This window comes from Podarcis gaigeae, assembly GCF_964106915.1.
Source record: "Podarcis gaigeae genome assembly, chromosome: 8".
NCBI lineage: Eukaryota > Metazoa > Chordata > Lepidosauria > Squamata > Lacertidae > Podarcis > Podarcis gaigeae.
This window is the reverse complement of record NC_139684.1, coordinates 2,443,045-2,470,463: the sequence shown is the minus strand read 5'-3', so window position 1 is coordinate 2,470,463 and position 27,419 is coordinate 2,443,045. Positions and strand designations below refer to the sequence as shown.

General features: G+C 51.5%; 2 protein-coding genes across 4 annotated transcripts in view; one reads left to right on the top strand and one right to left on the bottom strand.

Annotated features, from left to right (window-relative positions):
* Window positions 1-9,328, top strand: part of CNNM3 (cyclin and CBS domain divalent metal cation transport mediator 3) — a 33,230-nt gene extending 23,902 nt beyond the window's left edge. The window contains exons 5-9 of one of the 2 annotated variants that reach the window (XR_014567571.1): window positions 1,743-1,839; window positions 2,455-2,579; window positions 3,146-3,281; window positions 5,464-5,566; window positions 7,375-9,328. Coding sequence is in view for 1 of the 2 variants with exons in the window: in XM_083753254.1 (XP_083609380.1) it covers window positions 1,743-1,839; window positions 2,455-2,579; window positions 3,146-3,281; window positions 7,375-7,433 (417 nt within the window). In the remaining variant the exon portion in view is untranslated. The remainder of the gene's footprint in view (window positions 1-1,742; window positions 1,840-2,454; window positions 2,580-3,145; window positions 3,282-5,463; window positions 5,567-7,374) is intronic. The other variant, XM_083753254.1, reaches the window with a different exon arrangement.
* A 636-nt stretch (window positions 9,329-9,964) lies between these two features.
* On the bottom strand, window positions 9,965-25,131 carry ANKRD23 (ankyrin repeat domain 23). Of its 2 annotated transcripts, XM_083753331.1 has the most exons (10): window positions 24,883-25,006; window positions 21,645-21,972; window positions 20,487-21,000; window positions 19,374-19,717; window positions 18,221-18,328; window positions 15,231-15,329; window positions 14,623-14,721; window positions 14,413-14,511; window positions 13,594-13,692; window positions 9,965-12,853 (listed from the first exon to the last, which is right to left on the bottom strand). In XM_083753331.1, the coding sequence occupies exons 4-10, from the start codon at window positions 19,638-19,640 to the stop codon at window positions 12,749-12,751; spliced, it is 876 nt and encodes a 291-aa protein (XP_083609457.1). In that variant the 5' UTR covers window positions 19,641-19,717; window positions 20,487-21,000; window positions 21,645-21,972; window positions 24,883-25,006; the 3' UTR covers window positions 9,965-12,748. The 2 variants fall into 2 exon arrangements, with proteins under 2 accessions (XP_083609457.1, XP_083609456.1); XM_083753330.1 differs by lacking the exon at window positions 20,487-21,000 and having other exon boundaries at window positions 19,374-19,505; window positions 21,817-21,972; window positions 24,883-25,131.
* Window positions 25,132-27,419: the final 2,288 nt, after the last annotated feature.

Below are 27,419 nucleotides of genomic sequence, written 5' to 3'. Positions count from 1 at the left end.
CAGAAGATGCTGGTGGGCACAGCACTGGCAGCCCCCCCCCCCAGCTGTTCTTCTTGAACATCTTGACTTTCCCCTTCCACTGGAGGGCGGAGCTATGTGTGCCACGCAGCCTGCCCTGTGCTCCCAAAACTGAGATGCTGCCCCCTGGTGTGGTGGAGGACATGCATTTAAAGTACACACCCCAACTGGGAACTGTAGTTTGTTGAAGGTACTGAGAATTGTATCTCTGTGAGCGGGACGATCTGCAGTTCCCAAGGTTCTTTGCTGTGGGGGTTGGGAACGTGCAGAGACAATTCCACAGCCAGAACCATAACTGTCTAAAATGCTCCCTTCATTGAATGGTGATGCATTGTTATAAAAGTGGTTCACTTACTAGCTTGGCCATTGTGTGCGTGTTTGGGGTAGGGGTAGGGGGGAGGTGCACTTGGAATTGCAGCTTTCGCCAACTTAGTGTCCTCCAGATGTTGTAGGACTACAACTCCCATCAGCCCCTAGCCAGCAGCTGCTGAGTTGTGGTCCCACAGCACCTGGAGGGGGCCAGATTGGCCAGTGCTGCCATATGGAGTCATCAGCTGCTGTGGGACTGAGAACCACACGTGCCTCCGCAGGAATCTGCTCACGGTCTTGCACTGCCTCTTGCCTTATGGAATTTGGGAAAAGAAAGAGAAAATCTGCCCTTGCAGGTGAAACTAAGGAAGGGGTGTTAGCAGGTTAACCACACCCTCATTAAAATTTGTTGTGGAGTAAAGTTGGCTTAGGACAGAGGTCCCCAGCCTTTTGGACACAGGAGCACATTCTGGGCACCACAGAATACCCATTTCACAGAAGAAAAACTGGTGTTGCTCAGAACACACTCCAGCACCTCCATACACCCCAAAACAAAACTCAGGCCTCCCCAAAACCGCTCAAATAACATAAAAGGGGAGTGTGTCAAGGGGTGCCCACAGGGGCCATATCAGGGGAACCATAATCCTGCAGTAACCTTTGCCAGCCTAGAACTGTATCCAACGCTGGCCATCCAATCTAATGCTCAGAATAGACCCACGGAAATTAATACAGCTAACTTAAGTGCATTAATTTCATTGGGTCTACTCTGAGTAGAACTTGGTTGGATACAAAAATTAGTGTTTTTGGACCTCCACTCGGATCAGCCCCAGCTGGTATGCCTGTTCTTGCAGGGGCCTGGAGGGCATCAGGTTAGCAGAAGATGTCCAGTACAAACAAACGCCCCCCCCCCCATGAGAAACTTCCATGGCGGATTGGTGGCCATTTATCCAGCACATGAACCCTCCAGGGGAAACTGTACCTGCCGTATTCTGTAAGATGCTGTTGTGTTAACGTCTTCCTTTATACTGACATCAGCAACTTTCAGACTCTTCTCTTCAGGGCTTATATGAACTTTGCTATTGTTATTTAGATCTGAACTATGCCTTTAGGTTGGGTAAAAGGTGCTTAGTTTGTTACTTTTCTCTTTTTAATGCATAACTCATATTAAAACTTTATTTTTTGCAACTCAAGAGTGGCAATACTAAAGTAAAAGCAGGGACTGTCTTAAACTAAATAAAGGGTTGGTTCACGCAATAGAAACCAAACCAACTTGCGCTGAGTGAGCTACAAGAATATGGGATCAGGATCTAAGATTCAAGTAGGTCAAATCTCAACTTGCTTTCTCCTCTCTCTGCATTGCTCCCTCCCTCCCTCCCTCCCTCTCACCTTGCATTGCTTTCTCTTCTCGTTCCCAGGGCAGGGTTGAAGTCGAGATTGGGAAGGAGGGACTGAAGTTTGAGAATGGAGCCTTCACGTATTACGGTGTCTCTGCCCTGACAGCTCCTTCTTCAGGTGAGTCGCGCGTTTCTTCTCACCTCTCCCCGCCCCTGAGAGCCCTTTCGGGATGAGAGATTTGCACCAGAGCTTGAGCTGCTGGCTACTTTTTTAAAGGGGTGTCCTTGTGTTGAAACCCTGGAGAGCCACTGCTGGTGATTAGACCACACTGTGTTAGATGGTTCTGACTTGGTATTGGGCGGCTTCTTATGCTCCTGTATTTTGAACCGAGCACAGCCTGGAAGGACCGGCAGTGTTGGCTCCGCCCACAGATTGGACCCCTGCAAGCCCTTTAGCCCCCCCCCCCTGCAGCCTGAGCGTCAAGAGAGGCATCCACAGACTTCTTCCCCTGCACGCTTCAGCTGCTGAGTCACTTGATTGTCCACCGGCATTTGTTGTTGGCTTGTTTAAACATACAACAACGGAGGAAGGGGGGCATTCAGGAAAAGCTACAGAACTGCATTTAACAAGAACAGATAATAGGTTTAGATAGTTGTTGTTTCGGCTGCATTCATGAGAACTTGAAACACATTCATTTTCTTAAAGGCAGGACTTGCAGAGTTCTGGCTTAGAAGCCGTATTCCTAAACTCGCTGCCTCTCATTTGCAACACTGATGTGCTTTCCTTCAATAGTTCATCAGTCCCCAGTGTCCACTCTCCGGATGAACCGTCGTGATCAGCAGCTTGAATGCACAGAGACCACCACATACTGTCCTGACTACACTGTCCGGGCACTCACTGACCTGCAGTTCATCAAGGTAAACACCATAAAAAGAAAGACTCTGGAGAAGTAGGCTGTTGACCACCAGCCAAAGATCTTTTGAAATTAGTTCAGCAAATAGGATTTCTCTTTGAAATCTGTAGCATTTTTCCATAGTGTGTGACTTTGGCTCACCTGCTTGAGTAAGTTCCTTCTTTTGACCAAATTGCAATCTTAGGCCTCCATCAAGTCGCGTGCTGATCCGCAGCATATATGATGCCCTGATGGGGACTGGATCATCTCCCTGCTTTTGCAATCTCAGGAATATGAGGTATATTGAGCTCCTAGGGGGCCGCATTCAGCTAGGCAAGATGTACAGGCAAGACTTTGGCAAAATCCTCTGGTGAGCACAGATCACTAGGGTGGCACCTTTAATTGATTGCATTAACCAGTTAAAAAACCCAAAGGCTCATCTAATGCAGCGTTCAACCATGGCACTTTCCCATCTTTGCTCTTAGCCAGGGACCCTTGGCAAACACAGAACAAACCAGCCACGTGATTTCCAGGCTGATGGTGGCTGAGGTGCAGATCATCTCTCACTGACCTGTGGCTTCTTTTTCGCAGGTTACCCGGTTGCAGTATCTCAATGCTCTCATGGCCTCGAGGATACAGAACTCCCCACAGTCACCTGACACCGTTGAATTGAAAATCATCCCCAGCAGCCAGACAAAGCTTCTGAATGACAAAAATGCCACGCCAGGTATGTGCTTGTTCCGTTGTGGGTCACCAGGTGGCGCTGTGGCTCAGCCCCCTTGCCGGGACCTGCCATTTTCTCCACCCGTTTGGACCACGGCTGCCTGCTTGGGTGGAGATGGGGCAGGATTCCTGCAGGCGCTGCAGATGCAACACCAGGGAAGAGGAGCTAGTCAGGAAAATCGGTTGATGTATATGCACAGAGTTATGATTATTGTCTAGTCCGTTTATTACGCACCCTTCATAATCAATTCCGAGGGCAGATTGCAATTTAAAATTCAGTATCAAAAGCAATTATAACAAATTACAACCACAGAAATAAGGTGGTTCCTGAATATATATACCTCAGGTGCCAAATGCCAAGGTAAAGAGTTTTGTCTGCAGCATTCCCTGAAAGCAGGGTAGTGAAGGTGCCAAGCACAGCTCTGTGGGGAGGGATTTCCACAATGTGGGGCTGCCACAGAGATTGTCCTCCCTCAGGCCACCACCTCCCAAACTTCTGAAGAAGGTGGAACGACCCGGGGGGCCCCTCTGCTGATCTTACATCTGACTGAGAAAATTGGCAGGGAGGAAGGTGGCAAAAGTCGTTTTGGGCTTTAAACAGCTTTAAACACTAGTATGAGCACCTTAAATTGTGCCCAGAAATGAAGTGGCAACCAATTGTCTCTCCAACTTGGACGCTGCCACAAGATTTGGTGATGGCTACTGGCTTAAATGACTTTAGATGTGGCTTAGACCATTTTGTGGAGGATTGGTCTCGCCATGGCCTGGTGGCTAGATAGGAGCTCCATGTGCCAAGGAATGACACAACGGAGCAATCCCTGACAAGGAGCTCTAGTAGGCCATTGTCTTCATGTCCTGCTTGTAGATTTTTGGAGGCTGTGGGATGCTGGACTAGGTAGTCCTGAGGCAGCCAAGGTGGGGCCCTCCAGGTGTTTCTGGACTGCAGCTCCCAGCACCCCTCAACAGCAGCCAGTTGGAGTTCAGCAGCACCTGAAGGGCATATCTGTTGATGCGCCCTGATCTTCTCCAGCACAACTCTTCTTAGGCTTCATTCATTTTTTCCTTCCACGGACTTGAGCACTGGCTCCGGCTGATGGCAGTTGTAGTCCCAAAGAGGGGTTCCCAACTCCTCCCCCTCAAAATTGACCACTTGGAAATTACTGAGACCTCTAAATTATTTTTCTGCCTGTTCTGAAAACATAAGAAGAGCTGCTTGCTCAGGCCAATGGCCAATCTAGTTGAGAATTCTGTTTGCACAGCGGCCAAGCAGTTGCCCCCAAGGGAAACCCACAAGCGCCCTCAGCACCAGAGCACCTCCCCTCCTGTAGCCTCCAGCAACTGGGGCTCAGAAACATGGCTGCCTCCGACCGCAGAAGCCGAGCAGAGCCATTGGGAACCTTATCCTCCTATGGGAGCACATTCCATAGTTTAGCTGCGCTCTGCGTGAAGAAAGAAGGACTTTGCTTACCTGTCCTGAACCTTCCAACATTCAGCTTCATGGGATGTCTGTGAATTCTAGTGTTATGAGAGAGGGGTGCACACTTGTCTCTATCCGCTGCAGCAATTGTAATGTGCTGTATGATCTTTGATTGCATTGTTATGGCTTCTTTTATTTATTATATTGTATTTTATTGTATTTCCATAAACTTCAAATTGTTATGTGATAAAATAAAAATAAATAAAAAGAAGCAATAAAAATGCAATTAAGACTCAGTATGAATGCTTAATGTGGACACACTTGAATGTACCTGGTTGGCGAAGGCTGCCAAAGGGCCTGGGGATCAGGGGTGTTTGCCAAAGGCTTCATGAAAAAGGCAGGTGGGTTTCAAGGGAGGAGTTTGAAAGAAGGAAGGGAGAGGAGGCTTGATTTTCTGGGAGGCAGTCCCAGGCATGACAATGAGCCTGAGACATAGAAAGACATGACAAGTCGCAGGCAGGGCTGTATCTGTCATCTGGGGACATAAGAGCTCAGAGACGGGCAGGTGGGGGAGGCAGTGAAGGTGAGAGTTTTGAAGGTGAGGAGACGGCTCTTGGTCTGCATGCAGGAGCAGAGGGGCATTGCCAGTGGGGCTCCTTGCCCAGCAAAGCTGTATGTCTTTCCTTTCCACGCGTTTTCTTCTGCACTGTCCTTCCAGGAGCTAAACACTGCCATCTCTCCTCTTCTCTTTCTTCCTTTCTCCCTCCAGCCTTCCCGCTCAATCTCTCTTTCTTTGGCACAATTGAGAACTGCATTTAATACAGGCCTCTCTGCCATAGTCTGGAGTGCCTTTTTTGTTTGAAAACCACAAGGTAAATATATCCAGTTGGTTCCCTTCCTGCATTTCCCCTCTCCTTACAGTGCCCTCTGGACCCAGGGGAAGGGCAGCAGCAGGCCCCTTGGGGGTTATTGGGTTTCAGCCCCATCTGCATGGCTCATGGTCAGCAACACCTGGAAGGGCCACAGGTTGCCTAGTCCTTGTTTAGTCTCCCATTCGTGTGATTGCTGTAGGACAAGCAGAACTTTTAAATGACCAAGTCACCGTAGGGGCTAACTGGGTTACTCCTTCCCTCCTTCCCCATGGAATCTGCATCTCATCAGGAGGGAGCTGTCAGGGGGAAAGACTCAACTAATCAACCCCTGGCCTGATGGATGGGTCATTAAGAGCACCCATCTTAGGTTGGGTCTACTCAGAAGTAGTAGAATGATTGTATCATGTCAGAATGTAAGTGGGAGGTGCCTGTTTGAATGCTCCCCTTACTTCTTCTCTTCTGCAGGTTTTCTGCTTGCGGGGCTTTGTATTTGTTGTTTAACGAGGGCAGCACCAACCCTCCTGGCTGCACCCTAAAGTGGAACAGTTCTTTCTACCATCTAATTTTTGTAGCTTCTGCAAACCAGACCTTTGTCTGTTGGATCGCTAATCCCCCCTCCATCCTGCATTTCCCACCTTAACCAGATGTGGCTCTTTTGTGCAGGGGAGGAAGGGGTGGGGCCCACCTTGCAAGAGGGCAGGGGAGATCCCGGGGGGGGGGGGGTTGGATTTCGCTGTTCTGATTCCATGCTAGCCTGCTTTCCTCCTCCCTTCAGCGAGACTCGAGAGAGAAAATCTGTCTCCTTCCCAGGGCTAAAGCGTGTCTCCACTCTTCACATGCCAAGAGTACAGGTGGTAGTTTATCAAGTGGGTATTTGCCACACTCTGTTATGCAAGCACTTGGTGAACTGGCTGACTGTATTATCCTACCCCCCACCATGCACAACCGTATTTGTGGGGTTGTGTGTGTGTGTGTGTGTGTGTGTGTGTGTTACAATTTAATGGGAGCAGAGAAATTGGCATTGGAGGAGATATTCAGCTTCCCAGAATCTCAATTTATTTGTTATTTATTTATTTATTTCTTGCATCTTTCTCTCCCAAGGAGGTCAAGGTGGTGTGTACATGGTTCTTCCCTCCCTCCCCCACCTTCCTCATTTAATTCCCACGACAACCCTGTGAGGTGGATTAGGCTGAGAGGCAGAGTGCCTGGCCCAAGACCGCTTATGGCTGAGTGGGAATTTGAACCCTGGTTGCTTCTCCTTGAAGGCAGTGGTGTGCTTGAAAGAACCAGGGTGGCAAAGTGGTTGGCATTTCAGACTGCCAAGACCCAGGTTCACTTCTCAGCGCAGCCATGAAGCGTACAGGGTAGCCTTGGGCTTCCTCTCAGTGCCTAACGTCCCTCGCAGGGCTGTTGCTTGCTATGAGGATGGAAAGCATGCCACCTTGAGCCAGAGGCAAAGGTGAGCAGAGCGACCGCTGTGGAGCTGACCTTTCTGCAAGGGGCTGCTTTCTGCACACACCTCTCCATTCATTCAAACAGACAGACAAGCAAGAGGCAGGATTGGAGCTCAAGAAGGGTGAGGACTAAGCCTGGGGAGAGAGCGGAGGGCCAAAGACAGGGCCTTCCAGTCCTGAAGCCCCATTTGGAGAGCTGCAGGCTCCCCATTACTCTTTCTTTCATACAGGATGCTCAGTCCCTGCTCACGGCTCAGTTCTTCGTTGCCAAACTGCCAAGAGCCCAGCAACGATGGAGTATAAACATTGCCACTCTTTCTCTTCCTTGCCACCCTTCCCCGCCCCCCATTCCAGGGAAAAGCAGAAGCAAGCTCAACCTTCTGGAAGAGGAGAGCCAGAGCACAGGTGTCTGACCCGCTAGAGGCTTTGGGGGCAAGGGGTCTTGGGAGGCCCCCTCTGAAATCTCAGTCGCCTTCTCCTGGAGTCCACCCGTCCTTCCGAGGAACCTTTCCCTTTGGCTCCTGCGTCCCAGAGAGACTCCTGGAACTGTGAGGAAACTGGCCAGCAGCTTCTTGGGTTGCTTCTGGTGCTGTGACCCGGCTGCAGCACCCAGGACGTCCTCTGAGCAGCACTTGACGGACAAAGGGTGGTTGAGTTTGGGGGGGCGGGAATCTCTAAGACTGTGAGCAACAGAGAACAGCCACCCTGTGCCTACGGACTGGATTACTTTTGCAGGAGTCGGTGTGAGCGGGGACCAGCAAGGGTGTCATTGCAACAGCGTTCCCTCTGCTCCACTGACTGTGTTGATCTTTTCCTCCCCGCGTGCAACAGATCTCCCTTCCACCCAGCGGTCTCATATGTACATTCCACCCACCCTCCAGGCACACTTCAGTTTGTTAGTCCCCACACCAGGCTTTCACTGGTGGCTCCAGCGCTTGGCTCTGGGGCACCCCCACCCACCAGCCTCCCTCTGCAGCTGTTGCGCTTCCTGTCTTTGACTGTAGCTGCACCCAGCCGCCATGCCAGGCCTGACTCCAGGACCTGAAACTTGCTCCTCCCACATTCCAAGCACACCCGCCTTGCTGGTCTTCTGAATGCCAGCGCCAGGCTCCGAGGGCATTTGAACCAGCCGTGAGTCTCACCTGGCGCCAGGCAGGGCATCAAACCATCCCCCCCAAATTGTGCCAAAGTCCACATTCCCTAGAGCCACATGTGCAGCCTGACTCTGTCTTGCCAGGATTGCACTGCTCACCCTCTTTCCAGAAAGTGGGTCCCCATGGCGAACGGGTGGTGGGCTCTGTCTGTGCCAACCCAGGGAATGCTGCTATTCTGCAAAGTAACCCTTCCTTCCCACAGGATGCCTGTCTCCTGGCCACTTTCACCTAAAGTTTCATTCTCTTCCCCCTTGCTTTGCATCTCTAGTTCTTAAATCCAACACAGGTTTGAAAAACAGTTTGCACAGGTGGGGACTGGGGCGGGAGCCATTCTGACCCCGTGCTGGTGTTTCCCAAATACTGAAGTGACTCCTCACGTAAGCTATTGAGTGGTTGGGGATGGGACAACAGGATTTGGCCCATCAATCTGCTGGCATTCCAGGCGCTGAGTCTCCCACCTTCTGAATGCTTGCAGTGCATGGAGGATCTGCAGCATTTTGCTGCAGTTTACCCAAGAAGAAAGCCTGCTGGGTGGAAGAAATTCCTAAAGGACCACCATTCCTCCTGTAACTGCTCCTTCTGGCTCCTTGTGTTTGTGCTTAGAAGAGCAGCTGCTGTTGCATTTCCCTCTGGACTAGCCTTCCCCAGCCTGTGCACTTCAGATGTTTTGGACTACACCTTCCCATCAGCCCCATGCAGCATGGTTCCTGCTCAATGGCTGATGGGAGCAGGAGTCCAGCACAACTGGAGGGCACCAGGTGGAGAAGGCTGTTCTCGGCTGTCCTCCTTGGCTGCCGGGTTCTGGCTGGAGAGGCAGCACAGGATGCTATGCTTGCCCTCCACGCTAGCTTTGGCAGAGAGAAACAGTCCCCCCACCCCACCCTTAGTTGCTACTTACAGTATTCCCCCACTGGAGTTCTTGTTTTTAAAATGAAATAAAGGACTGAAGAGCAAGAGAGGGAAAGAGAGAAAGTTGGTTTCCCTTTCTCGCTCTCTCGTCCTCTCCCTGTCCATAACCAACAGCAGAAGTTGTCTAAAAGCAATGTATAATTTCAGGTAAATTATTTGTAACCTGCCTTTATGTTGTAGTTTTTCTGCAAGGACTGTACCTTCAAAATGGAATAGTCTAATCTTATATATCTATTTATAAGTTACTGGCTTTAAGGAGTGTTTGGTACGCTGCGTGTGTAACGACCTCTAAAAACAATTAGAGAGCTGTTACCGTGAGCGGCTTCTGCGAAGGAGATGCAAATGCCCCCTCTTTCCTCTTACTCCTAGGTTGCCCGTGGCTCTGGGAAGGAGGACCTCCTTGGGTTTCCACCAAAGACAGTCTTGCTTACCTATGGTGACAGGGACCACAGCCAGGCTCTTGCCAGGGTCGCCTCCCAGTCTGCCATGTCTGGTTGAGGAGTCCCAGGCTGGGGGCCCCCATTCCACAGGCTACACCCCAGCAGCCCTTTTCTCTGTCCTCAAGAGATGGTGCTGGGCTCAATTGTGTCCTTGAACTGTGAAAATGGTCTCTGGGAGGAGTTGTAGAAAACTATGAATTGGTGAGTGGCTGGCATGTATGACCAGTCACCCTTGATCCTCCTCCCCACAGGTATGTGGCTCCCCAGAAGATTCCCCCCCCCCCCGATTGAGGCATGGGCTGTAGGGTTACCAACAGTGGTTGAGAGGGGGCCCTTTCTTGTTTCAACCTTTGAGGAGAAAGAGTTGATGCCAGAGCACTGGAGAGAGAAAGGATTTCAGGAGCAGCCCTTTCCTAAAACACAGAACTCTGTGCACAAAGCCAGGGCTTCCAATGATTTATTCTTGTTCAAAGAGGAATCGCATCAGTTTCATACTCCAAAAAAACAAACCCAAGCCTTTTGGGTGACTGGGGTTTAGCCATCTATAGTCAGCCCCACGCAGTCCCTTAAGTAGGGCCTTGTTTGACATGCCAGCTGTGGGGGAGAGGAGGGCTGTCTTCTCACAGAGTGAAGGGCCAGAAATGTCAAGGTCAACAGCCTTTGAGAAAGTTCCACCACCTGATTGGCAAAGAGAGCCCATCCTCCAGATGGCCACGTGCTGCTGCCCAGAGCTGCTTGAATTTGTCAGAATTTCCCCCCAAAAAATTAGAGGCTAGAACATTGTTTTCAACACATTTAGATTCAAGATCAACTTGAGAAGAATTGAGACCTCACATTGGTTTGCAAAGATCCATTCAAGTAATTTCCTCCAATCCCCTCTGCACATTTCTCTGCAGAATGGAAGGGGCATAAAAGTACCCCTGACCGTTAGGTCCAGTTGTTTACGACTCGGGGGTTGCGCTATCTATCTTGCTCTATAGGCCAAGGGAGCTGGCGTTAGTCCGCAGACCGTTTAGCTTCCCGCTGGAGCGGTACCTATTTATCTACTTGTACTTGACGTGCTTTCGAACTGCTAGGTTGGCAGGAGCAGGGACCGAGCAACGGGAGCTCACCCCATCGTGGGGATTCGAACTGCCGACCTTCCGATCAGCAAGCCCTAGCTCTCTGGTTTAGACCACAGTGCCACCCGCGTCCCACGGAAGGGGCACAGACATGTATTAAAAGTTCATTCTCCAGAGTCCAGTGTGACCCATGTACCAGACAGCAAGGTCAACAAGGTAGACCATTGTGGTAACCAGACACTGAAGGGCAATGCCCATCCTGGCTCTGGGGCTCTTTCACTGATTACCTTGAAAAAAAATCCATCAACAGGTATGTATGTCAGGTATACAGAACGTGAAACCCAGTTCCACGGTGAAGGTCAGTTAGCAGAAAGTCAGGGAGCTGCTCTGCACACTCCAGAAACAACAACAGTAAGGGGATGATGCCAAGAACAGCTGTGCCAGCAGTGTGCAAACTGTGGAACCTGCAGCACTTGAGATCCATTTTGCATCAGAGAATAAATCCTTTGAGGATCATGTTTTGGTTGGGGGGGGGGTCATGGCCTGAACCAGCAGTGCCAAGATCCTGCTTCTCCAACAGACAAGGAATGAGAGGGCCGTGCCTGGAGGCATGTGGCTCCACAGCAGTGGCTGGGAATGGCAAGGAGCAGGCAGTCGCTGGCACCTTCTAAGGGCTGGGAGCAAAGAGGCATGTGCAAAGCCCCACCCCAGGGCGTCTCCCAAGGGAACAGGCACAGGGATGCTTGACCAGAAAGAGCTGGGGTGCTTCCCTCATGCCTCAAAGGGGAAATTAAGGCAGCTGAGAGAGGATCCTTGTTTCTGCTTGTGGAGGCCGGCAGAGGTTTGGTTCATAACCAGCTGTGGCCGAAGTGTCTCAGGGTCTACAAGGAAGTTGCTTCCAGTCCTCACCACTGAACCAGGGAGGGCTGCAACTAAGCTCCAGAAGTGGCCTCCAGGATCTGTGAAAGGCAGAAGCTGTCTGCCTTTTCCTCCAAGGCCTCCTTGGACTCTCAGCCCCAACAGAACTGTTAAGGCACTTGGGAAGGGCAGCCATCACAAGTTCTGTCCCCCTATCATGCGGCAGAGTGAGGAGGCTGTCTAGGCAGTAGATGGGGAGGGGGCGCAGTACAAGGGCTCCTGTCCTCCCCAGACGTTCCTCCTGAGCTCCCCGTAGCAATGCTTTCCGGCTGGTGGGGTGGCTGGCTGGCTACTTTGTCTTCCCAATGCCTCAGTACACCCTCACCTGCGAGCGCCCTGGCTGGCTGCTCCAGCAGGTGAGTTCAATGTGCTGCGCTGCTTACCCATTGCTGCTGCAAATGCCCTGCAACAGGCCCAGGCGGAGCAGTGGAACATTGGGAGAAAAGCTGTGTGCCCCATGGCCTTCCCTGCACCCTCTAAGCTTGTCTGCCGCCCATCACCAGCACTGAAGTGAGAGCTGACTGCCATTAACAACCAGCTTCTGGGAGCAGAATGAGGCTGGTGTGCCATGCTGTCCTTTGCCTAGTGTCTGGCGGGGGGGGGGGGGAACTAGCCCTGCAGCCCCCCACCCCAGGTGTTCCTGTGCAGCAGGACCACGGCCACAGCGTTCCCCTCACCACCTGCTTGCCCTGCCTGATAGAGCTGCTTTGGGAGTTCCCGAAGGGGCTGTGCATCTGCCCACCTCCCTGTCATAAAAGCCTTTTTTCCCCTCCACCCTTCTCGCTGGCCAGAGAGGACAGCGGATTTCCCTGTTTCCGAAGAAAGACCATCATTCCCACACACGCCCCAGATCACAGCCACAAGGTTTCCAAGTGCCATCTCTTGTGCCTTAGTTTCTCCTCGGGTGACAGCCTCCACAGAGAGCCACAAGAGGGAGGGAGTTTGTCGGCTCCACCAGGAAGAGCAAGTGGGGACAGGCCCAGCATGGCTGGCTCCCAGCCCACTCCGAGGAGCAGAAAACTGACCCTCAAAGCCTGTTGAGACAAAAGAGGGAGGCCTCAGGGACAATCTCTCACCCCGAGGGTACCAAATAAGTACCTGGTGCCCCGCTGGCACCAGAGCCACGACGGGGTGGGGGCATATCTGCTGAAGGGCAAGGGGAGTGAGTTGGTCCCCAGCTGGTAGAGGGGTACGGTGGAATGTCAGCTCACAGAGCCAGCACCCCACCAGCCAGGGTCCCCCACTCTCAGCAGCTCCTGAGGGGGCCTCGCTGCCGGTTGGCACAGGCCTGCAGTGTCTCTCGGATGCCCATCTGCCAGTCTTTCACCAGGTCCACTGGAGTCACCGCCTCCTGCCAGAACAAAAAACGGCATCAGACAGCTCTGCCTGCCTCTCCGCTTCCTGCCTCACGCTGGAAGGCCAGGAAGAGGCAGAAAGAAGCCTTTCAATCTCTGTTAGGGAAGGGGAGCCCAAGGCATGCCAGGTGTTGTGGCAGGACTGACCACAGGGCAGTAGGCTGCACCCTGGAGAGCCGCAGCTTCCCTGCTCCCCACACTACAGGCTCCGCCTGTTTGGGCTTCTTGACAGATGGGATGGCAGGCTGTGGCACAGGCCCACCGCTGGCCGCAGAAGGCAAGCAACGGGGGCTTTTCTTTCCCAAGCAGCCCCCTCCACCCGTCCTCGTTGAGCCTCAGCTTAGTTCTCACTCTGCCAGTAAATCTGCCTGGGCTTCCGAGTGCAGGTATGAACACTCATTAAAAAAGCCCTCTATACTGGGAAGTTACATGGTGCTGAGAAGGGTTATAGACTGACCTTTGCCCTGAACTGCTACCTTTCTATGTGAAGGGCCCTTTTATGCAGGAGCATTTAGCATCTGAAGCTGTCACCTGCTATGATACAGCCCAGACGCAAGTTGACAGACTCAGTGAGCCTCAGTGAGCCTACAGAGTGGTGCAGAAAGCAAATGGTACATTTGCACCAAGGAGCAGTGCCACCAGACCCCCCCCCCCAAGCTCTGGGGGCCCAAGGCTCTTCCCTGCTTGCTGCCCATTCTGAAAGGGTGGTAAAACCTCCCCGCTGTCCATGCCTCACCTCATTCTGGATGGCCAGGTTTGCCCCGTACATCAGCAGCGTCTTCACAGCCTTGAAGCGTCCCAGCCTGACTGCGTCGTGAAGGGGCGTGTCTCCTTCCTGGGCAGGGGGAGGCAGAGTAAGTGCGCCTGGCCTCCTCCACACCAGGACCAGTTAAGGGCAGATTCTTAGCTCGGCAGAAGAGCTGCTGCTTTGCATGCAAAAAGATCTCTGGGTCAATCTCTGGCTAAAAGGATCCCAGGCTAGGAAAAAGCCCCGCTGGAAGTCTCAAGGACCCACGGAAAATGGCAATGAACAAACTGACCTGGGCTAGAAGGATGAATGCTCCAACTCAGTAAAAGGAGGGCTGTGTGCAGAGAGTGTCAGATTAAAAAAAATCTGTGTCTTGCATATATTATGCAAACAAGCGCAATTGCTTTTATTTTGCATAATTCCTTCTGCGAAAGCAAAGAGCTCACTGTGAGGCGAGGGCCATTTCTGAAAGTGCTTGAGGATACACCCCAAAGTGCCTGGAAGGAAAGACCATCAGAAGAGCCCTGCAGCTGGATCAGGCCAAAGGCTCATCTGGTCCAGCATCCCATCCTCAAGGGCCATCCAGACACCAAAGAAACCTGAGCAGCCCCTCACTTCCCGGCATTCAGAGGCATGGCTCCTCCAGCGGCAGGGAGAGAACTCAGCCGCTCAACTCAGAAGGGTTTCTGCTGGCAGCTTGCCTCCCCAAAGCAGTGCGGACTCTCGGGCAGAGCCAAAATGAGGGCTTGGCCGCCCCAGCTGCTCCCCACAGCCCAGAGGCAGAGAGCCCCCCCCTCCATCTCATACCTTGTCTTGCGCATTGATGTTTGCCCCGCAGGCAATGAGGTGCTCTGCGCAGTCGCTGTGCCCCGTCCGGACGGCCACGTGCAGGGGGGTGCTCCACAGCTGCCAGAGAAAGAGAATCCCTCAGAGCCCACCCCGTTGTCCCGGTGGGGACTCCGTCACGGAGGCAGCGCCCCCCAGATGGGGCAGGCAGCATTGGCTGAGGCTGCTCACCTTGTCCCGTGTGGAGATCTTGGCTCCCCTGCCCATCAAGCGCTTGAGGGTCTCCAGGTGCCCCCCACGACAGGCCCAGAGCACAGGGGTCGCGTCCAGCTGCGTCAAAGCAGAGCCCACTCATTATAGGGAGAAGATCATTTGGGGCACAAGAAGGTCTGGCCCCACAGGAGCGGGGAGGTGGGGAAGGGCAGTCTGTGGCATAAAGCAGCCTTCGCCAATGGGCGCCTGCCACATTTCGGACTACAAATCCCAGCATCTTCAGCATCATGCAGCCGTGCTGGCTGGCGCTCTTGGGAGCTGTGCTCTAAAGCATCTGGAGGGCACCAGGTTGGCAAAGAGAATGGTGGGGTGGGTGTACCCCTCCTACTTTTTGGAAAGGGTCCCAACCTCTCCCTCCCTGCCTCTCTTTCCCTCTTCAACCACTAGAGCTTCAGCAAGGCAGGAGAGCGCATGCCTGTCCCCTGGGCTGGAATCATGGCCCTGACGACAGCCAACCTGGCTTGCTCCTGCTTTTTAGCATTTTTAAGCCAGTGAGTGAAGTTAAAGTAGCAATTGATGGGTACGTTTTCTCCATCAGCAGGTGTCAGGAATCCCTGGGTGCTCACCATGTCTCTCGGCTCCAGCTTGGCCCCAGCTTCCAGCAGCTTGTCCACGATCTCTGCATGGCCCCGCAAGCAGGCCCGGTGCAGGGCTGTACATCTGAACTACAGGAGGACACACAAAGGAGCACCTTGGTTTGACGGGTCGGCACCCTGCAAGGCTGCCCACCCCTTTCACATCCACCCGAAGGTCTTCTGTGATGGATACTTGGCGCAGCCCATCAAGCCAAAACAGCATCTCCTGGGGCAGGGGATCTCCTTCCTAGTGCAGAATTGCACATGACTCTAGGATAGCCTTTGCCCTCCAGACGGTTTCAGGTACAGCTCCCATCAGCCACAGCCAGCACTGGAGAGCACCAGGTTGACAAGGGCTGCTCTAGCAAATGCAGACCTTTGTCAAAGTCATGCGACTTGAGGGACAGGGCAATGGGATGTTTGTAGGGGAGAAGTGCTGGGAAGAAGGGCGCTTAAGCTTTTCCCTTCCACTGATTCCCCCTCTCCATGGGTATCTCCACCCTCACTGCCAGGCTTATAGCCAGCCCAGCAGAGGAAACACTTCAGGGTAGTGGGACCTGGAAGAAGGATGTGGAGGGAGGGAATTCTCCTTTGCAGGGGATTTTGCCCCTGCAGTGAAACACATTTGCCTACAGAGAAACCGGTGATCAGAGCCACATAGCAGCTTTGACAAGCATTTGCTACTTTGGGGTTGGGGGAAAACAGCTTCATTCACCATGAATCCCCTCCAAAACAATGGGAAAGTTTTGTTGTTGTTTGCTGTAGTTGCAAACCCTGCATTTTGCAGGGCCTCCCAAACTGAGGAACTGATATATCAAACGGGGGTTCATAGCTTGATACTGTATATCAATTACTCAGTTGGGGGGGCTACAAAACGTGGGGTTCATGCTACAAAACCCCATGAAATGACTACAAAGGTTCAGCACCTGTATGGAAGGGACCCAAAATCTGGGGGTTTGTAGTGAATGAAGCTGGGGAACACCAAAGGGGATGTTTTATTTCCACCAGGGGGTTGTCTGCTTCTGGGGCAATGCAGCTTAAAAAGTTGCTGACCAACTGTCTCCATGTGAACATATTGTGCAGGGATAGTCTGCCTCTGACTGCCAGATACCGAGAATCATCAAAAGTGGGAAAGAGAGGCTCTTGTGCTCAGATCCTGCTTGCGGGTTTCCCACAGACATCTGGTTGGCCCCTGTGAGAACAGGATGCTGGACTAGATGGGCCACTGGCCTGATCCAGCAGCAGGCTCTCCACACAGACGTTAAACAATGGAATCTGTCTCACACTTCTAGTGATGCCACCGACTTGGATGGCTTTACAAGAGAACAGGACAAATTTGTGGAGGAGGACAAGGCTCTCCTTGGCTGATGGCCACAAGGGCTAGCGTGTCTCTGAATGGCGGCTGCTGGCCATCGCACGCAGAGAGACATCTGGCTTGGCCACTAAGAGAACAGGATGCTGGTGGGCCTTTGGCCTGATCCTGCAGCCACGCTCCTCTTGCACTCTTGTGGGTGTATATTTTTGATACAAGCACCTATCAAAACTGCAGATAGCAAAGGGCCATCTTAGCAACCATTCATCGCGTGAGAGAGAAGCAAGAACTGCACTTCTGAGGTGATGCCTGGCACAAAACACCTGGAATTTTAAAACCATCCTTTGGGAATGATTGTTTTCCATTGATACAAATTTAGACAGATGTAATCAATCAACTCAAACGCATGCATTGAATCAACTAAGATGGCTTTAGATGCAAAAGTGCATCTGCGGCTGGATCTTGGGGTTGTTGGCGCGTTGGGGGAGGGGCAATCAAATGACCATCCCAGAGAGTGGCAGCTGATGGAAGAAGTGACCAAAAGGCCTGACGTTGGTTCCTGAGCTGGCAGGGGTACCCCAGGCCCCAGAACTGGCGCTCATCACCGCAGCAACATCCTTGAAAGACCTACATTGGCTCTCAGTACGTTTCCGAGCACAATTCAAAGTGCTGGTGCTGACCTTTAAAGCCCTAAACGGCCTCAGCCCAGTATACCTGAAGGAGCGTCTCCACCCCCATCGTTCTGCCCGGACACTGAGGTCCAGCGCTGAGGGACTTCTGGCGGTTCCCTCATTGCGAGAAGCAAAGCTACAGGGAACCAGGCAGAGGGCCTTCTCAGTGGTGGCGCCCGCCCTGTGGAACGCCCTCCCATCAGATGTCAAAGTGATAAATAACTACCTGACATTCAGAAGACATCTTAAGGCAGCTCTGTTCAGGGAAGTTTTTAATCTGTGATATTTTAGTGTATTTTTGCTTTCTATGGAAGCCGCCCAGAGTGGCTGGGGAAACCCAGCCAGATGGGTGGGGTACAAATAAATTATTATTATTATTATTAATTATTATTATTAATTATTATCCTTCCTTTCAACTTATTTTTTATAGTTGGGGGTGCAAGCCTGAGCTCATGTTGTTATTTTTACTGTAAAATATATTATCCTCTTCTACACCAAAATGAGGCTATTCCAAAGTAAATGTGCTTTTGCATCAGGGCAGGAGAGAGACCTGACCGGGGGGGGGGGGGGGGGCTGATTCTAGCGAATGCTGTGAGAGCCCCTGATGCTGCAGCTGTGATGAAAGCTGCAGAGTTTGGGACTTAAGTGAAATGATCTAAAACAACCACACTCCCCAGAGAAGATCTCCTGCAGAGTGAGTGAGAGTTGCGCAATATCAGGTAGGTTCCTTTCAGTGGGGCTTGTGCAAGAGAACGTCCCAGGGGATTGCATCCTTTAAGGCTGAATAAAAGGGGAGGTGCTTTTTGGCTCTTGACACCAATATATCTTGGGCAAATTTGCCTCTCTCTCCCTTCCTTCGCCAATATCCTCCACCCCAGCTGCCATCCTTGCCTTTGCCGTAGGTTCCCTGGACTGACCCCATCCCCCTTTCCCTGTTTCATCATTAGGCAAATTCCGGATGGAAGCAGGAGGCTTGCGTTTCTTAGCACCCCCTTTACCTTGTCATGAGCGTTGGGGTCCCCTCCATCTGCCAGGTATTTCTCAATGACAGGCATCCGGTTCTCCAGTGCCGCTTGAAGAAACTGCACTGGACCCACAGGCTCTGTCTATAGAGGAGGGGGATAGGAGTCAAACTCTGCTTTTCCACAAGGTGCCTGTCCCCCTTTGAAGAGAGGGGGCACTCGGTCTGCCTTGTCCACCTTCACCCCACCCCAAAACTAAGCAATACTACTGCTATTACTGCTGCTACTACTACTACTACTACTAATAATAATAGGGTTTCTTAGTTGAACAATGTACAAATTCTGCTTAAATAAGAAATAATTTTACTACTAATAATTCTACTAATAATTTTACTTATAAAAAGAAAGGTTTAGTTGGTGCCTCTGAGATAACAATATGGCTGTTCCATTGCAAAGTCTGTAGCCCACGTGCTTAGCCCTGAAGGTGGATGGGCAGGGACAGCCCTGCCCATTAGGCAGAGGGCGGCATCTGCTTCAGCTGCCAATGCTGGTGGGCAGAGCATCCATCTCCCACCTTTCCCCTGGGGACCCTTAGGCCAGCCTCTGCTCCCAGGGATGCAGCAGAAGGCTCTGTCCTGCGGGTGGTGTGGAAGGTGAAACTTGAATTCCGGGTGTGGAATGCGATGGCACCATCTTGCCCTTTGCTTCAGGTAGCAAAATGTCTTGTCCCAGCCCTATAAAGGGGACCTCTAAAGCAGATCTGGGTATGTTGGTATGTTGAATGAGTTCATATGAGAGATGCACCAGCCCCTAATTAATTTAGGGCTTGCAAGGGGGCAGCACTTTGAATTGCACCCAAAAATAAATTGGAAGCTGTCTTATGGTGGGACGCAGTTGGTAACCTGGGCACCATAGTAGCTCGCAAGTGCTGATCACAGGCAGTCTCACAGGCGGTCTGTCTGGGATGCTATCCAAGCATGGATACCTGTGACAAGACCAGGTTTTTCTGAGAAGAGATGCAATTGGTGGTGCACCAACGCAAGAACCTTTGGGGGATGAATGCCTGCCAAGCTAGGTCCAAGCCACAAACTTCCTCTTGCAGGGGAAGCGCAGCCCCCTCCCTCCAAAGCAGTGTGTCAAGGCCACCCCTGTGCTGCAGCACACAGTCTTCTGGCAAAGCGAGACTCACCATCACTTCTGGCTCCCGTTCTTTGGGGCGGACCACTTTCTTCAACCTCTTCTTATTCTTGCGAAGCTTGACAATGGCCTCCAAGTCCTGCAGGCTGTCTAGCTTCAGCCTGGAATTGCTGAGTGTCTCAAGCTGGAAAGGAGACGAGGGAAAGGGGATGTGTGGGCAACCGGCTTCCCCCACAGCACCTGCCGCAGTGGGGGAGGGGAGGCCTGGGACACCCAGTGGGAGAGCTTTGCCGCACCCCCTTGCAAAGCTTCCATTCATTTCAGTGGGGCTTGTGCAGGGTTGCTTTGCAGCAGGGAAGTGTTTGCTTGTCTGCCACAGTTCAAATTATCCTGCCACTCAAGCTTGCAAAAATCTATCATTTGCCCGATAATAAATGTTGGAAATGTAAAGAAATTGAAGGTACATTCTTTCACCTTTGGTGGATGTGCCCGAGGATTAAGGCCTTCTGGGAGATGATTTACAATGAAATGAAAAAGATATTTAAATACACTTTCGTGAAGAAACCAGAGGCTTTTCTCCTGGGCATAGTAGGCCAATTGGTGCCAAAGAAGGATAGAACTTTCTTTATGTATGCTACAGCAGCAGCAAGAATACTCATCGCAAAGCATTGGAAAACACAAGATCTACCCACCTTGGAAGAATGGCAGATGCAAGTAATCGACTATATGGAAATGGCTGAAATGATTGGCAGAAGCCGAGATCAGGGAGAAGAGTTGGTGGAAGAAGATTGGAGAAAATTTAAAATTTACTTACAGAAGCATTGTAAAATGTATGAATGCTGATGACATTGAAATAATATGAAGGGGTTCTGGTGACAAGAGAAATTTGAGTTTATAAAATTGGGAGGTAAAATATTTAAGGGTAAAGTAGCAGGATTTGAATTTGCTGAATTAATTGTCAAATTGGGATACAAAATGGAGGCATGAGGAAGTCAGGAAAATAAGTGAATCAAAGATAAGAATTTAAAAAGAGGGATTTTTGTTTTTTCTTTTTGTGTATTTTTTGTGTTCTTTTGTGTTTTTTCTTTTTTCTGTATGTTGTTACTTTTAAAACTTAATAAAATATTATATTATATTAAAAAACAAAAACAAATTATCCTGCCACTCTTCCTGGTGCTCCCTGTATTCAGGAGGCTGCCCCACATTGCTTCACAGTAAACCAGGGGTGGAGCCACAGGGCAGGATGCTGACAGCCCTCAACCCGCGTGGGCCACTTGGGGTGCAGCCACCCACCTGGTATCCCCTTGATACCAGCAACTGCTTTGGGGCAGGACCCGGCTCCATGCAGGGGCTCCGACTGAGAGCTCCCGAGCAGAACCAGACCCAGAGAGAGTCATCAGGAGTGCCCTTTCAGGCTCCCAATTGTCTGTTGCTTTCTTGAAAAAAATGTTTTGTTATGAATGTGTTTGCTGCCCTGAGCTCCTTTAGGAGGAAAGACAGGATATAAATTCAATCCAGCAATAAGTGCAACAGAGCCGACAGAATCTTGCGGCCCTTGAAGGGCTAAGAGATCAAAGCAGAAAGAGGATTCAGTCTTCAGTGACATTTAACAGAAGCAGAGCATCCAGAGCATAATCTCCCCGAAGGTAGACCAGTTTTTCTTAACCTTGGATATACAGCTGTTGTGGGACTACAACTCCCATCATCCTTGACCACTGGCCCTGCTAGCTAGGGATGATTGGAGTTGTAGTCCAACAACAGCTGGAGACCCATGTTTGAGAAACACTGGTGTAGATGATCCATTGCATTGCTATTCCAGATCTGTATTCATATAGATTGCTCAACCATTCTAGAATGTGCTCTAGCCATTTCCTTTTCTGTGGCCTGCCTCTCTTTTGTAGGAATCAGCTCTATCACTTTCACTCTCTCCTTCCCAAATATCATTGCCTTTACATCTGTTTAGACACATACTCCAAACTGCTATAGGAAGCAGGGTGTGTGTGATCACATTCAGAGAATACAGTGCAGGGAGTATTTAGTCCTTTCCCCACATACAATAGTCCCATAGCATTTTCCCCTCCCACGTCCTACAATGAAGACTGGGGGAAAGTGGGGTGGACCTGCCCAGTTGACTACATTGAGTTAGAAATCTGGAAGCAGAGCTGCTCTTCCAATTCCAGCTTCAAGCAGAACTTTGCAGAAGTTTGCTGCTGCTAAATCATCCATGTCTGGAAGCACCTTTGATCTTTCAAGTGCCATGTGATGCCTTGGGAACGCAGGTCAGCCTCTGGCTCAGCTGCGTGAAAAGATCCCAGGTGCACACCTTTGCGTTGTCTGTTTAGCAGGTTGACTGCTGGGGGACTAAGAAACAGCTGGCCAGCTGGCTTCCCAGACAAGAGCCTTCTTGTCCACTATTGCCCCCTTGTGGCTGCGGGGGAGACAGGCCCCTGCCCACCCCCCACCCCCCCACGAGCAAGGTGGAACTTCTCACCCACCTTTTTCTTCTTCGCATCTTCTGCCTTCTGCCTTTCCTTGCTGACTGCTTCCCACACACCTGCCGGGCCTGACCGCCATCTCTCCGGCTCCCTGGCCGCGCTTCCTGCCAGCACTTCAAAACCTCTCCCTTTCTCGTCATGTCGTTCGCCACTTACCTGGCGGGAGAAGGAAAAAGGCAGGAGCATGAGGACTGTCTTGGGCCCCTCTCTCTCTTCCAGCAAAGTGTCTATATCCCTCCTTCTGGCTGCAAATTCTGGTGGTGGGTGTCAATAGCTCAGCTGTGGAGCATCTCTTTGCATGCAGAAGGTGCAGGTTCAATCCCCAGCATCACCAGGTAGGGCTGGGAATGTCTCCTGCCTGAAACTCTGGAGACCTGCTGCCTGAAAGCACTGACATCACTGAGCTCACTCACTATAAGGCAGTTTCCTGCACTGCTGGGATTGTAGCCTCTGTGGTACCACGGTTAGAGGGTTGCACTAGGACCGGGGAGACCACACTCAGCTGTGAAACTCACTGGGTCCCCCACCTTGATCTCCTTGCTGGAAGGAGGTGATATAAAGACAGTAATGACAGCAATGAATTCATAAAATGGACCAGGGCAGGGCAGGAGGGCGGGAAACAGGGCGGGAGGGAGAGGGAGAGCCCCAGGTTTTGCAGGTGTACAAAATAACTTAAGGAGGTCATCTCACAAATGCACCAAAGGTGCACAATCTGCCTCAGTTGCATCAGAATCCACAGCAGCCTACCTGGCCCCAGAACGCCCACTGAAGTTCTTGAGCTGCTCTTAAGCTCCCACCCTGCCTACAGCCAGTTGCTCCCTCAGCCCAGTTTATATGTTTCTGCAAGTTGCTGATCCACCTTGCTCTCCCGCCAAGTGGAAAGGGTGCCCAGGGCCAGGGCCAACTTGCAACATCCCCCCCCCCCCTCTGCCGCCTGCTCCTCCTGGCCCGGATGAAGCAACTTCTATTTATATGGATATGTATATAAGCAGCAGCCCCTGGCTCAGGAACACACATCATGTGCGGCGAATGCTCCCTCCTCCCGCAAGGGCAAAGTCAGCACTGTCCACCACAGGGCCGACTAGAGACATTTGGGCGCCTGAGGCAGGACGTCTCCAGGGTGGAAAATCCCCAGGCACTAGCAGGTGACTGGGAACAGCCGCTGGCCAAACTTCATTCCGATGACCCGCAGGCTCTCATGCCCGTCCCAGTCATTGCAAGAGGGCGATCATTTCCTGACTGCTTGTAGCTCAGCGTGGTCTGCCCACAGCCAGCCCCACGCTCTCCCTGGCCAAAGGAAAACGCGCTGCTTGAGAGGTCCATACAGAGACAACAGGAGACATGTTGGCAGCGAGGCAGAAAACCCAAACACCTAGGAGCCCTTAAAGTCCAGCACCCTGTTCTCCCTGTGGCCACCCAGATGCCCTTAGGACGCCCAAGGGGAAACCAGCAAGAAGCCCTGGGGGTCCAGGACTCTGGGAAGCAGAAGAGAGCCAGTGGGGTGGGGTGGAACTGGACTCAGTCCTGGGAGCTCGGGGCTTACATTCAGTCACAAAGCTCACTGGGTGACCCCGGGGCCAGTCACGGCCTCTCAGCCTCACCTACTTCACAGGGTTGTTGTATTAAACAAGGAGCAGGGAGAACCATGTCTGTCCCCTTCTGCTCGGGGGTGGGGTGGAGCTGGGCTATAAATGTAGCAGATTAATTGTTGAATAAACTCTCCTGGCTTGCAATGGCCTTATGCCATCACTAGTACCCACTGATAGCCTCATCCTCCAGGAATTAGTCCATTCCTCTTTTAAAGCCTCCATTATCTTCCTTTCCAAGGAATGTATTACAAATACATTTGGTTGCCTGGGATGGAATCCAAAGGGCGCCCCCTCCCCCTCCCCCCACCTTCTGCTGGGGTCAACACTAAAAAGCCTTGCTGCACCTTTCGGGGTCTGCTCCTGCCTTTCTTGATTCCCCCCTCCCCCACTTTCAGAGGACCCCCCTGAAGCTTGGCAGGGATGGCGGCTCCCTTGCTTCTTAGGCCTCCAGGGAAGAGGACACCCAGAGGTCTTGGGTGACCTCCATGAGGCAGCAAGCAGAGCTTCAGCTGGACACAGCAGCCAAAATAAGACACCAGCTGCAGCCCAGGGGAGGCCTAGCAGGCTTGTTTGTGACATCCTTCCCATCTGCACATATAAGGCAGTTGAAGGAGTTCGTTCAGTCTCAGCTCATTCAGCAAGGGAACATAGGAGGTTGCGCTCGACCGATCCATCTAGCTCACTATTGCCTGCACTGACTGGAAGCAGCATCCGGGGGGGGGGTTCAAGCAGGTTCTCACCCAGCCCCACACCTGGAGATTCCATGGGGGATTGAACCAGGGACCTTCCGCATGCAAGGCAGATACTCCACCACTGAGCCACGACCCATCCCTTGACAGCAAATTTAATTGTTGGGCATTGACCCCAGAGCCTTCAGGGGGGGCTACAGCAGGCACACCCCCATCACCTGCTGGTCGGCTGTATTGTACTGCATTCCTATTGAAATGAGCGCCATTCTAAATTTGCGTGTATACAACTAAATGGCCATATGGAAACTGCTGGCCCTTTTGTCTTCTTTTGGGGGCAACGCATAGCTGGCCACCCAACCCACACCGCCCGACACCGTGACTCCCCTGCCCCGCCCCTGCAGTCTGGAGCAGTCCTGGATCAGAGAACCTCACCACCCAAATAAGGTCTACGGCAGGTGTGGAGCCTTTGAGTAGATTTCTAGGTGATGTGCAGTATGCCTGCAAGGTGTTCTAACTAATTGCCTGAACAATTGCAACAATCCAGCTCAGTCCTGGTCCTGGTCACAAATTCCTGGGCTGAGCAGACACTCACAGAGACATCCTGTTCCTTAATTCTCAACGCACACATGCCTGGCACCAGACTGTGGCTGGTGTACCTAAAGGCTCTCATTAAAAAAACAAGAGCCAAAGCCTGCCGTTTGCCCATCTCTGAGCTGAGCGCCCACCCCGCTACTCCCAGTTTGCTCTGGATTGCCCTCAGCCCCCCACCCGACCCCTCCATCGCTTACCAACTGCTGAATGCTGAAGATCTCCATGGTCCCCCCTACCTCAGAGCCACAACGCTCACTCCTTGGCCGCCAGGCACAGCAGCTGTTTTTATTCCACCCGGGGGGGGGGGGGGAGGCTGCCTTTCGGCTTTGCTCCAAAGCTCTCCCTCCCCTCCAGCAAACTGGATAATTCAGGTGCCATGTCACGCGGGCTAAAATAACTTCATAGTTTAAAGGTTTCCAGAGCTTGGCAGTGGGATTCCCAGGTCCAGAGTGGGAAACATGTGCAATTGTTTGGAATGAGAAGAGCTCCAGATAAATCAGAGCCGTTGGGAGTCCCATGACATTGGGGAGGGGGCACAGGCTCCCTACCGCCATGCTACTTGCTCCCAAGGGTGCTGCATTGGCTGCCAATAAGCTACTGGCCCCGATTCAACCTTGTTGGCCTTGACACACAAAGCCTGGACCAGCTGGGGGCCCAAGTGCCATAGGAAGCTGCCTTAGACCAAGTCAGCCCATTAGTCTATCAAGTTCAGTGTTGCCTACACAGACCGGCAGTGGCTCTCCAGGGTTTCAGGCAGGGGGCATTCCCAGATCTGCCTGCAGATGCTGAGGGTTGGACCTGGGACCTTTTGCATGCAAAGCAGATGCTCTGCTGCTGTGCTGTGGCCCCTGCCTTTGCGGCAGGAACGCCTTCCCCAGAACTTGCACTCTGGATTCAGGGTGGGGTAAAGGAGCAGGGAGCAGGTGCCCCTGTGTACAGGCAGGTGGAGTGAAGCCTGGATCTAAAAAGCTGCAGCCCAGACGGCAGCCTGTGCCTCCTGTGGATTTGTAGACAGTTGAGCAGAAGAGATCCTCCCAGAGCAGTTTAACCACCAGTCCCTTTTCACAGGGGACTCCTCTGTGAGGGGAACAGGGGGTCTCCTAACAACTTTCAACACCCTTAACAAAGCACAGCTCCCATTATTCTTTGCAGGGAAGCAACACCTGTTCACATGTAAGGTGTGGATGTGGTATATGTCTACAATGTTTGATCATGTGTCATTGTTTTACCATTAAACCTGGGGATTTTGGGGTTTTTTATTGTGTCTGTAAGTCGCCTAGGAAGCAGTTTTATATCAGACCAAAAAAACTGAATGAATGAATAAGCTGGTCCAACAAGAGGGGAAATTTCAGAAGCAAATTACTCTCATGGACTGAATATAAATTACAAAAACACATGAGATCAATAACACTTAAGAGGATTACTGAAGAAATGAAGTAAGACCTTTGAGCAGCTGAAACCAGGCAGGGAAACTTCTGGCTGGTCAGATGCTGTCAGCCCACCACCATCCAAAGCATCCAGGGAGCACCAAGTTGGCGAAGGGTGTCCCAAACTGTCGCTCATTTGTTACTGTGGGCTGCACGGCTTCTCTTTCTACCACCATATTGCTGGGTGGAGAAACAACGTGGCTGAAAAGCTCTGGGGCAGAAGCCATCCTCTGGCTGAATGCCCTGGAGCCCCATTCGGCTCTGCCAGCCTCCTGCTGCTGCTGTCAAAGTCTCACAGATAAACCACTGAGGTCTGGTAGAAGGTAGGGAAGGGAGGAGGTTACAGGAATTTGAAAGCCAAGATTCTCTGGCGCTGAAGAGTTCATGTTACAGGTACAGGAGGAGCAGGATGGAAATAGCTGCCAGATAGGATGATATTTAATCGTGTTGAGATGCTATTCCCACTGCCCAAGCGCTCAAGGTTACATAAACACTCCAGGATTCTGCTTCAGGAAGTGCAGGCATTGGGTGTTTTGGGGTGGGGGAGAAGAGAGCTGCTTTTTGTCAAATGTTGATGCAAAAGCTAGTTGACGAAATGCATGAAATCAGAGAGCTGGTTCAATTGTGTGATGGGTGACAGGAGAGAGGAAATTTCAAATATAAAAGGCTTCCATTGCTTAAATATCTAAAAAATATTGATAGGGATGCTGACAAAGATATTTTCCACAGGGTAATATTAAGAGGATACCATAGTAACTGCATTGACTAGGTGTGTGTCTATCTATCTATCTATCTATCTATCTATCTATCTATCTATCTATCTATCTATCTATAAATCTCTATCTATACAGACACTGTCTTGGTAGTGTGATGTGTGAAAACTGTTATTATTTAGTGTTTGGTCACAAGGAATATTTCTTTAAAAGGAAACACTAAGTTGATTCAAAAGTTCAAGTGGGGAGACAGGTGAGCTCATTTCCGTTTGCTGATCTCAGTGGCCAAGGGCACAGCGAGATCCCTCTGCTCGATAAGCAGTATCCAGTTACAGGACAGCGCTGGATCAGCTGAGCCAAGAAGAGTTCATTCACCTGCTGCAACCCCCTGATGGATAAGATGCCATTGCTGGCCAGTCCTGCCCTCTCCGCATGGAGATCCAGTTTGACCACTTTGTAAAATAATGAATGAGCAATGAAGCTGAAAGCATAAGGAGACCAGCTAAGGGAATGGTCCAGCCTCCTGGGCCATTTCATGTTCTGATCTTGCCCTATCTGAAGAGCCAGATTAGATGCAACACAAGAGACAAATGA

Coding starts and splice junctions, on each gene's coding strand:
- ANKRD23 (XM_083753330.1), bottom strand. CDS start 24,909: ATGGAGATCTTCAGCATTCAGCAGTTG. Junction 21,973..24,882: donor TCTTCAGCATTCAGCAGTTG/GTAAGCGATGGA, acceptor TTCTCCCGCCAG/GTAAGTGGCGAACGACATGA. Junction 14,722..15,230: donor AGCTGGAGCCGAGAGACATG/GTGAGCACCCAG, acceptor GCTTTGACGCAG/CTGGACGCGACCCCTGTGCT.